General features: G+C 32.7%; 1 protein-coding gene across 2 annotated transcripts; it reads right to left on the minus strand.

Annotated features, from left to right (window-relative positions):
- Window positions 1–4493: 4493 nt before the first annotated feature.
- Window positions 4494–11927, minus strand: LOC149064796 (COMM domain-containing protein 7-like). 2 transcript variants are annotated; one of them, XM_089255146.1, is made up of 9 exons: window positions 11854–11927; window positions 9544–9645; window positions 8260–8316; window positions 7793–7886; window positions 7370–7426; window positions 6610–6647; window positions 5674–5761; window positions 5101–5202; window positions 4494–4653 (listed from the first exon to the last, which is right to left on the minus strand). In XM_089255146.1, the coding sequence occupies exons 2-9, from the start codon at window positions 9583–9585 to the stop codon at window positions 4577–4579; spliced, it is 555 nt and encodes a 184-aa protein (XP_089111272.1). In that variant the 5' UTR covers window positions 9586–9645; window positions 11854–11927; the 3' UTR covers window positions 4494–4576. The 2 variants fall into 2 exon arrangements, with proteins under 2 accessions (XP_089111272.1, XP_089111273.1); XM_089255147.1 differs by lacking the exon at window positions 11854–11927 and adding an exon at window positions 10743–11061.
- Window positions 11928–11934: the final 7 nt, after the last annotated feature.

Here is an 11934-nt window from a genome sequence, read left to right on the forward strand (position 1 = left end):
ATAACATCAATGTCTGGCATTTGTTTCATTTTATGAGTATATATTCACATCTTAATTATATATATGTCATATATATTTTATCTTTATATATGCTCTATGTTAAACATACTCTTAAACCCCATCACCAAAATCCTTTAATTCTTCCTCGTGGGGGAAAAAGAACTTGAAAGAAATTCAAGTTTTCAAGTTCAAGTTTTTTGCAATTACTGCAATTTCTGGAAGAAACTTGAACACTTATATCCGGTGATGTAATGTGGTTTTATTGAAAAAAATATATTTTTGAAAATTAAAACAAATGCAAATGATGCATTATCATGTGTATACAACTTTTCCTGTCTGTGGTCGCCATGCTGGACTCTCATTGTGAGGATACAGGTTCGAACCCTGTTGGCAGCACAGTAGTAGTTGACTAAGAGGGTTTTCTGCAGTTTTCTAACTTTGAGGTTCAAATACCAGCTGGCCACCCATTTAAAAAAGTCTCTCCAGAGAGAGCAAGCAGACTTATAACATGAAAATTCAAGCATTTATAGTCTTCACTTTAATATATGAAAATCAGGTGGCAGCACCAGCAAAAACACAAAATAAGCACCAATCTGGCAGCATTTGTACATTAGAGGAAACACACACTCAACACACATTCCAGCATACACCATTTCATTAAAAATTCCGCAGACGAATGGGTACGGAATGTATGTACAGTTAAGTGGTAGGCTTAGTAGTGTGTGGACTAGATATGAGATAGCCACCACTCGTGGCCAAAATGATGCACTTATTTTGTTGTGTGCATTGATACTTTTAAGGAAAACGTTTTTGCGGCTCCCACAGGCTGGAGGTTATGTACCCATCTTAAATGAAACTTTCAAACCTGTAAATGCTTCACCACCTCTTCCAGAAATGATGGTAATTCAGATTTTATTCTAGAAGCGAATTGAAATATAAGATTACACTAGAGAAAATGTGAACTTGGAAAAAGATACATAATATATTCCTAATGTGTGCTTGTGCATTCTTTCTGATATGATAATTTGTTATGTTTGAATGGCAGAATGTTCAACCCATTCAACATTTCATTCCAGTATGATATCTGAAGCTTAGTTCTGTTATATGTACATTTATATATGTGTGTATATATACATAAAGCTAAAACAATTGTATGTAAATATAATCTAATTGTTCATTTGTTATCGGTTGATTTATACAGATGTTTTTCTATGAGATTTTTTAAAGATATAATGCAGTATTAAGTATTGCTTGTTTTTTGTCGTAAAAATAAAATATCTTTGAAAAGGTAAAACATAATTGTTTGGTGCTTGACTTCTAAAAATTTCTATTGAAGTTAATGATTTCTTTCAATAATTAAGAAAGTCATATTTTTTAGTATGAAGGATTTAGATATGCATGCCCTAGTACGATGGGCAAACTTTTTTCAGGGAGAGGGCCAAAAAAGAAAAAATTTCGGCAGGCCGGACATATTTACATAATGATTTACACTGTATTTTTACACTTAGAAATGAAGTAGTGGGATGTGTTGTATACTTTGGAGACTGCTATGGTTATCACAAATTAGAGACAATATAGTTTATCCTTTATTGTGAAGAAATAGATCAGTATATTTTAATAGCTTATGTGTTAATTGCATTTTTAATTGGGTTGCTGTATTTTTGAAATATATGACAACCATATTTTTATGGGCATCTTTTTATCAGCCACCTCGTTGGGCATTTTGTCTGTTGTGGCGTAGTATTTGTTCCATTTTTACACAAATTTTAAAAATTGACTATGTACTCAAATTTATTGAACATGAAAAATATATACTGCACACACAGAAGGAAACATTTCACTTGTATTACACCCCCCCCCCCTTTCTGGATTATCAGATGTGGTGAAATTTTTTACCACCTGATTATTTTTTAAAGTAATCTCAGTCAAAATTTTTATTGCATAGAGTAGACATTTTACTATAGTAACTTTTTTTTACAAAATTTCAGAATTAAAATTGAAAAGTGTATGAATTATTTTCAGCAGAGCTGCGTTAAGTTCAATTGTTTTCTTTAAATTTAAATACCATGAATAGGGTCTCAGCATTTAAATTTCTGAACTGGCCTGAAGGGTTAATTACTTCCCACTATAAAATAGGTACTTTGTACTTTAAAAACAGAAAATGTACTCATTTTATAGTGGAATACTAAATCCAATGATTATCGTTATTACTAATTGTCAATTAACAATTTTGCTTTTTTGTCATGGTGGCTCATGCAGCGGGCTCTTGTGTGAATCAATATAAAGATAATCACTATAGTGAAAGCTGCGGCTTATTCTTACCGGGGCTTTGCTCCCGTCGTGCCACTTTTGCGATTGGGGGACTATTCATTACACTCCCATAGACTAGTAGTCCGATAATATACGCCTTACAGAAAAAAAAATTAAAATATGATAATATACGGCCAGTTAATAATATATTACGATTATTAACAATTGTCTGAAACTAATAATTTCATGGTGAATTTATTCAGTAAAAAACAGGCTTTTAGTGCTTAGAGTAAATTATAGTTAATTCATTAGTTAGTTAAATAATCATAACCAGCAAGTAGTTAATTTTGTTAGGTGCAAAATATTCATATTAAAATGCACTTATATATTTATTTTTTTTACTACAGATACATTTAATATCTTGAAGTTCGTCTAAGAAGTGATATTCAAGTTATTGAAAATATGTCATATTAATGAGAACTGCACATGAATAAGAATCACTGAATACGCATAAAAAAATTGATATCAAGTTATGCTTAATGATGAATAAATAAGCGAATTGGAATGAAATCATGTTTTTCCCAGGAATTTGATAAAGCTAACGAAAATTAAGTATTTAAGGCAGCTACACACTACTCTGACATGACATGGGATCACGTCACATAAGAGCAGAGGCCTTCACTCTTATATATCGCTCTATTTTAATTATGGTCAGCCCAATACAAAATGTGGATGATTTTCTCTGTACATTTTTCTGCTTGTTCAGAGATTGAAGAAATATGCTGTTGCTTCTGTATTACAATATTTTATGCAGTGTATTTATTTAATTTTTCACTCTGCTTATTCCAATCCTTGACAAATAATCAAGATAATACAAAAATACTTTGTAGGCTATTTATATTTCCATTCAACTCTATAAAAAAAGTTAAAACTTGCAAAAGCAAGAATGAAGCTTGAACTACCTTAAGGCAGTTCATAAAACAAAAAGGATCCTAAAATGCAGAGAACAGAAAAGATTCAAATCAGTCAATTCAATCAAGTTTGAGACACTTAAGAATTTTCTGGAATCTGTGACTCCTTCCCGGCATGCTGGAAAATGTGGAGGAATATGGTTTATATGTCAGCGATGGGCCAGATCACGACCTCCTATATAACCTTCCAGGATTGGTTATCTAGGTGGTCGTGGCCAGATGCGGCCCGCTTCGAGTTTCTATACTTTCCATAGCAGATTTTAAAAGTATACATAACTAGCAAAAATACCTGGTGCTGTCCTTGTTTTCTTCAATTACTGGGAGCATTGAAAAAGTGACAAACCATTGTGAAAGCATAAACTGTTATACATAATATTGGCAGCATCAAAGAAGTGACAAACCATTGTAATGGCATATACACGTCTGAAACGCATTGTTGGGAACCAAAGTAAATGTCCCGAAAGTGATTGTTGAGGGCCCAACAGTTTTTTGTCCATTTCGGGCATTTGCCCAGCTCTGACGAACTTTTAAAGTAGCCTACCGTTCAATCCCGGTCCTGTTTGCAAAATCAGGCGACGATCGGTCCAAAACTGTAGATTTGTATAAAGCACAGACATACTTTCACATTTATATATAAGATAGTATATGTATAGAAATTTTCAATTTCTGTGCTTTAAAACAAAATCTGTACAAAGGAGGTGTTCCATTGTTTTGCATATGCAAAATATAGCTGTGAGAATTCAAATAGAAATAAAAATATATGCGTTTCTGACTGTTGTAAAGGATAAATCATTGTGTCTCATGTGTAAGTCAATACAGACTTCTTGGACAGAGCAGGGGGTGTCCGAATGTCAGCTTGGCTCTTCCACCTATGTCAATAATACTTTTTCACTGAAGGGGGGGTGATTGCCCCTTCTCTGTATCCACCTATGATCTTATTTGGAATAAAACCGTATTCAAAAAATACAACATATCCCACTACCTCACTTCTAAGCTTACAAATTAAAATTATGAATCAATGCCAGAATACGTCCAGCGCACCAAGATTTTTTCTTTTAGTTTTTTGGCCTGCAACTAAAAAAAGTTTGCTCATAATGGTTTATGTAGTTTGCACTAATCTTCCTCAAAACAAAATAGCATTTAAATTTCAAATCTTATCTGTTTTTTGTTTTTTTCCTTCTCTGAAAAAAATGCTTCATTTTGGGAGTACCTATAACATAAAAGATGAGAGCATATCATCTAATTGATTGAGAAAAATACAAAAAAATCAAACACTGGTTCAATGTGTTATTATTCGAACAAAATTTTCCAACATATGTATACATACACAAAAAAACTAAGCGAGAAAAACTTTTTCAGCTCAAATAATCGAGAGTAGCTCTTGCTCTTTCAAGTTCATGTAAAAATGAATAGAATTCTGGAAGCTGTAACTCTGGAAAATATTTGGAAAACAACAAAATTATCAACATACATATATAAAGAATTCAATCGAAAAAGTTAAATTCTATTTGTGATGCGAAAGCATGAATTCAACATAAAAATACAGAAAAATTAACAAACTAATTTTTGAATCAAGCATTAATATTTAAAAGTTTTCATCAGCGAACTTGGAAACACCAAATACGTGACAATTGAGAAAAACTATATAGTTATATATACCCTTAAATGTGATCTTGATCATCTAAATCGTGATAAATATTTTTTCTCGTTAAATAGAGAATTTTTTTTGCCCACCCCACTTTTGTTTTCGCATTAAAAGACTGTTATGGGTTTGAGTTTATACTCAATGTCTCTCCAATTTCCTGGAGTTTAACTTTATCACAGATTTGTAGAATTTTCCGTGTTTCTGTTTGTAACCAGTGCAATAAAAAAAACTTACCAAAGCACACACTTTCACTCTTTGAGTTTCCTTTGTCAACATCTATTTTCAACTGAAGGAACACATTTCCCACTGTGTTCATCTCGCTACTTGCAGAAGTAACTGGAAATAATAAATAAATCTTGGTATCAAAATTTAATTTAACCCTTGTACTGATAGAGATTTTGGGAAACAAACTGAAAATATATAGATGGCTTTTTTTTTTTCTCAGCCAGAGATATCAAGGAAACAGTTATTTTCCGGATATTATGCTGAGGTGAGCTCGGAAAGAAAAATCACGTCTCCGCCGGGACTCGAACCCAGGCCCTCTTGCATACCGGGCAAGCATGCTCGAGCATCGAGTCCCGGCGGAGACGTGATGACTTTTCTTTCCGAGCTCACCTCAGCATAATATCCGGAAAATAACTGTTTCCTTGAAAATATATAGTTATTTTTATTTCAAAAGCTTCAACATCTTTAGAAAATCAAACAGTGTAATGAATCAACTGCTACATAAAAAACTTGAACATATATCTTGTTTATTTCACCCCTAAATAGAAAAATATAATGTTTTGTGACACAGAAATTATTCACCTCCAAATTTCCACTCCATATCCAAAAGAGGGTTTACTTCAACAGCTGTTGCAGTAGATTGAGACAATGCAGAATGTTCTTTATCCCACTGTTCCATGAGATTTGCCATAAAAGAGAACAAGTGCAATTAAAATTACAATGAAAATATTGAAAAATGTCATGTAATTATAAATAATGTTAAAGAAAATTCTTCATAATTATTTGCCACCTTGTTGAGCTTATCCGGTGTGCAAGAGGTCCTGGTTTCATTGCCAGTGGAAAGAGCGCTACTTTTACTCCACTTTGTGGTGGCACAGAGAGTTTTTCCTCTAATAGGGTTGTCAATAAATGGAATAACTTACCTCTGGGGGTCATGAATTCCAATCCACACGTTAAAAAGAAATATGAACATATTGGGATGAATCAAGAAGATATCCATACTTAGACAGCATATAAGACACCCATATTCTTTTTATGGACAGTAATATATATTAATCTTTTTTTTTTTTTTATTTCGCGATATATGTTTTTATATTGGGTTGCTGTATTTTGGTTATATTTGACACACTTTTTACAGGCATATTTTTTTCAGCCATCTTGGGTAATTAGCCTGTTGTGGCCTTCGTATTTATATTATTTATATTTGTATAACATTATGTTTCTCAGCACAGAGATTAAAACACAAAAATCTAATCAAATTATCCACAGAGAGACAAAAGAAACTAAAAAATACATTGAGAGTTATATTGTGTGTAGTAAGATAAAATTCTCAATGGCATATTTTGTTCACTGCAAACTCATTAACATGTTAAAGCCTATATGCAAAGACTCATCAGATTAAAAGCTCAATTTTTTTCAAAAGTTCATCAGCATTCTCATAAAACTCTTGCAAAATATGTATTTACAGATTAAAAAAATTACATTTAAATTATAGAAATAAAACAGTTACATAAATACCTTGTTTTTGAAAGTTTCAAGTTGTTCATCTTCCAGACCTGAAAAATAATTGAAAAAAATATGTATGTGATAAGGAAAGAACTTATACATACAGAGATAAGAAAAGTAATGTCAGACAATAAACTTATAGCAATAATTATATTTGTTTGTTATTTCTATCCTCTCTTGACTAAATTACAACTAAATACAGTTATCTTGCTTCAGACTGATTCACCTGGAACCCTTGATACCTAAAAAATTTTAATTTCTAACCCTTTATAAGATTTTATAAATTTCACTGCTCCGGAATATAACTGGAACGGAAATAACCAAACCCTTTGAAAAATGCATCTTTTTTAAGAAGACATTTTTCCGATTTTTTGAAACTGATATAGTGCCCCCTGTCACAAACTCCAAGAATAATAATTTAAAAAATCAAGGAAGAGACATACCCTATATTTTTCTACATGCATCTTCGTACACTACCCCAAAGAGAAGAGAAAGAATAGTTTTCTATTTTGAATGCAGTCTCTCTATCTTTCTGTTGTAAAAACAAGAACAATAGCACCTACTGGCTGTGATCAATAGGTTGGGAGAGAATGGAAAAAATATTTGACTGTGAAAAAACTTAGAGGGTTAAAAAGTGGAAAACATCTCCAAGAAAAAATTTGAACACAAAATATGGTTTGTCCTGGTATTAAGATTGCCACTGGCTTTTTATTAAAATTTAAGTCATGCAAAATTTCAAAAATCTACCCATTCATTCCACATCAATACAAACCTAAATTTCTCATTTCTTCTGATATTACAGATGAAGATTTGTGGAATTTTATGCCATCTGTGAATAAAAAATGAGAAAAGTTTCATCAAAAATGTGCAGATAAGGAAGAAAATTTTGTCTCAAACATATGTGATAAAAAAACATCCTAAATCTTATTTTCCCCTAAAAGCTAGATACCTTGCAGGCAATTCAGAACTGGTAGTAGGAATACATAATTGTGGAAAATCAGGTTTTCAAATCTAATATAATTTATTTGACAAGGAGGGATCTGTATTATCAATACAGGGAACTCCTCGTGTATCAATCCAAAATTAAATTACATTGCAATCAATATCAACTAGAAAAGGCTGGTAGGGAATCCATTGTGCAGTCAGATGATTATGGTGATGATTTTGTATGACCGCATATTTTTTATGATTATACCTTTCAAGATTTTGAGGAGAGATTTGATTAAAGACTCCAAATCAGATGCTTCAACATTGCAGCTTTCACTCAGTTTTTTCAGCAACTGGGGTGCCTAAAAGGAAATGAATGAAATATGACATCACAATTGACAAAGATTAATTGTGGGAAGGAACCACAATATTATCATCTAACAGCATTTCTTAGTGTACATGGTCTATTTAAATACATGAAATACTGGTAAAGTAACACCAAATGAACAAAATAAAACAACTTTCAATCAAGTTGAGTCCTATTCAATAGGTACTGAGCATTGATTAAGGAGAAAACAATTCAAATATTGAAGGACCAGAAACACCCTGCTTTGCATCTCAGAGAAAGAGGTATCAAAAGGCGTGTGTATCTTAAAAATTCAAACAACGAAAGTGTTATTAGGAGAGATAAACAATAAATGAAGAGAATTTTTTGGTCGAAAAGATTTCACAAACCTGTGGTGACTTCCCGCTGATAAGTTGGAAACAGACATCTAGAAGCTCTGAGAAATCCTGTTGGTAATTAAAAAAATGGATAATTAACCTCAGCAGTAGTCATAAAAGTATGAAAAAACTTTAAAAAAGTAAGTGACAAAATTTTTATGCAGAGGAAATTTAGCTACTTCAAGTCATACACTCTTCAAAAATATTGCATCAACTGGAACTAGAAGTTATAGTTAAATTTTATTGCAAATATAACAACTTTTTCAGCTAAGAAATTTCATCTAAGGACTATAAAAAAGCTTAAAGATAAGGATTTTTTATAGGAACAATAATCATCAATTCAGATACTGAAAACTGGTATCAAATGTGTATAATAATTGACTCAATGAAATACATTGAAACCTCCCATAACGGTCACCCCTGAAAAATAGTCCTTTGGATTAGCATCAAGGTAACCTCTGAACAAGGATTTCAAACAACTTTACTTTTCGGCATGAAAATGAAAGAAAAATAGAGAAAATAACCCTTAAGGTTTGTTTTGAAGTAAAACCTAGAACCTTTGCTTGAACATAAAACAAATAAGTAATATAGGTTTTTAATACGTTAGCAGTTCTGAAAATGTGGTCCACGGACCCTGGGGTTCCACAAGTTGTTACTTGCACGTAACCTAGACACACTTCTGAAAAGACCAAAGCTGAAATCGGTAGTAAAATATAGCAAGCGACTATGTCATCGCTTAGGGAGTCCTTGGTTTTCATGCTGTTTCACCAAAGGCACTTGGGTAAGCAAAATTTGAAAATACTGCTCTAGATAAACACAAAAAGTAGCTGATTGTGTCCAAAAATTGGTATGATCTCTTTGGAAAAAAAAATGCATCTCTGTGGATACAAGAATCACTGCACAGTACTAAGCATTGTTCATGAAATTATCACTTTTTGCCAAAACCAGCTCCACTTCATACCTAGAACTCAGATTGTCCTTTGAATAAAATCAACGTCAGAAAAAGTGTTCAATCACAAATTAACAATCTTCATGCAGTATCTTCAATGCAAAATAAATGTCAAAAGAACAGCTTATTTTAAATAATTAAACTATGGGTCAGAAAAATTTTACATGCAAACAAAAATTTTAATTTTATTACTGATTAAGAGAGTAACCTCTTAACAATTGTCACATCTGTTTGGTCCAGTTAGTGGCAGTTGTTTGTAGGTTTCACTGTTATTATATATAGTTTATCAGAAAAAAAACTTATCACAACAACAAGACACTTGTAGCAAGGACTTTTTTTTGCCTCACCTGAAGGTTCAGTTTTTTAGGCAACTCTACAGCCACCATCATATACAGCTAACCAATTCTGGTTGCGGTGATTACTCGGCTGCCATGCAGTTGTTTCTAAAACTGAAATCCAACAAAAAATCAAGAAAAATTAAATTAAAAATGCTCTTTCTTTGTTAAAATAAAATAATTTTATCATTACATATATCTCAAAATAAGTGAAGCGGGTTGAATCTGATCATGTCATCACATGTATCATTTACCAACCTCAAGTCGCAGGCACATAAAAGTTTTGACTCGCAGTCCATAACAGGATTTCTTTTATATATAGACCATATAAGGCTAAATATTAAAAAAAAAAAAACACTGGTGAAAAATAAATCTACATCCACACCAATTGGTTAAATTGGTGAATTAATGTATTCATGATTTGAACCAGTGAATGAAAACAAGAAAAGTGTGAATTTGCCTAGCAAATTTTAAATTGGTGTGAATTTAGCCTTTCAAACTATGAGTGGTGCAATGAAATGGACCAATAGTTCTTCACATTTTTATTGGGTCTTTTTACCGTCATCAGTAAGCTTCAATTCACATCATAAATGATTACAGGCTCTTCAAACAGGTAAAGGGGAGGAGCGAATCACTGAGGTTTGCATAGTGAACAAGGGGGAGTGACAGTTCCCCTACACCCTCCCACCTATGGCAATAATACTTTTTCAGTAAACATGGAAAAACTATTGCACTTCTTCTGTACCTTCACACTCTTGCAAATATTTTTCAGCTGTCACCCCAAAGACTGCTTTCTCAAGCACTCTTGGTTTACCACTGAAATAGACCGTTGACTCAGCAATAAGTATAAAATTTAAGATGTGTGTGATTCTTACATCTGTATAAACATTTCCTCAACAATAGAAACCAAAACAAGCTCATGTGCATACTTTTTGGAAACCAAAGAAATACAGTCGAGCCTGGATATAACAGTCACATGAGAATGTTAAAAACATTTGCTATAACCAATACACGATAAATACGTTTAAAACAGCATTTCTCAACCTATAGTCTGTAAAGACAGGACAGGTGGACTGCAGACAGGCTTGAAAACTTAATTAAAAATTAAAATTGTTCAAGTCTGTCACAAATATAATAATGATATTTACATAGGTTTGCATAAAATTTCTGGTCCATATACAGTATTACTACTGCTAACCACTTTCACGTACCTCACACAATCCTCTTCCGAATTTCGAATGACTCTCCACATGCAGGAACATTCTGTGTGTGTATATATGTATAGCCCTAGCGTATTCATGTTGTCCGAGTTGTGCTTGTAGACTCATATACTGCAAGTCAGAGGTTCTCAACCTTGGGTTTCCAAAGGTTGGACCTGTGCAAAGCAATCTGTTGATACTGATGTGTGCCTGTGAAATGCTTTTAAGAAGTTCTCATTAGATTTTCCTGGGGACTCTGACTGAGGATAAGTCCGGTGGCAGAGCCCCTGGAGTTCATTCATTCATGGGGGCTTTGACTGAGGTAAGGGAGCTGTGGAAGGAAAAAGTTTAAGAGCCGACTGTTACATTGTTTTTTAAACTTTTATACACATTTTATACATGATTATGCCATGCTCATTCCCTCTTCACTCAAACAGTTCTGGAAATGAACAGAGCCAACACTACCTATTATTAGAGATAAGACATCTAGCTATAGATCTTGCTGACAGAACACGCCTGTAGCCATTCCTAGAATGCTATAGTAGTACTTCACATTCTGACTTGGTCTCTAAAAGAGAATTTCTGATATTTTTTATGAAGCTTTATCCTATATTCTGGCCGAAAACTTCGTTATATCCGATATCCATAAATATGACAATCCGTTACAATCGATATTTTTACCATTATTTTGATATTGCAGGTTCACTGGGACATGAAAAAAATTCTTTATAACCGATACTTTGTAATATCCGATTTAGGTACAAGCGGGCTCGACTGCATCTAGTAGGATTGAAAAAGTACGCGGATACGCCCCCCCCCCGAACAATAAATGTAACGTACTGAATAATAGAGATCAAATAATACCACTATAAAAACACATTATGTTGAATTCGTAGCAAAGTTAAAAAGGAAATATCGATAATACAGTTTTAAAAAAAATTATCATTAGGGGGGAGGAATGCCAGCGAATTATTAATTAATGATCATTCATCAATTTGGTGTGATGTTTCATCAAATAATTGAAATAAAATAAAAGAGAATCGAAATAAACTAAATAGCGTTATAAAAAAATTTCGACTATATAGACATAAATCTTCGTTTAAATTTTTTTAAGTTTTTTTACCTAGAAATTTTAGAGATAGCTTTGGATGTAAACAAATTTTCTTCAAGACGGTTGTGACTTATCCTGAAAAAAACATAAACA

This window comes from Pholcus phalangioides, unplaced genomic scaffold (assembly GCF_987345545.1).
Source record: "Pholcus phalangioides strain wild (caught in Gottingen) unplaced genomic scaffold, Ppha-v1.0 ptg000042l_1, whole genome shotgun sequence".
In the NCBI taxonomy this organism is placed as follows: Eukaryota; Metazoa; Arthropoda; class Arachnida; order Araneae; family Pholcidae; genus Pholcus; species Pholcus phalangioides.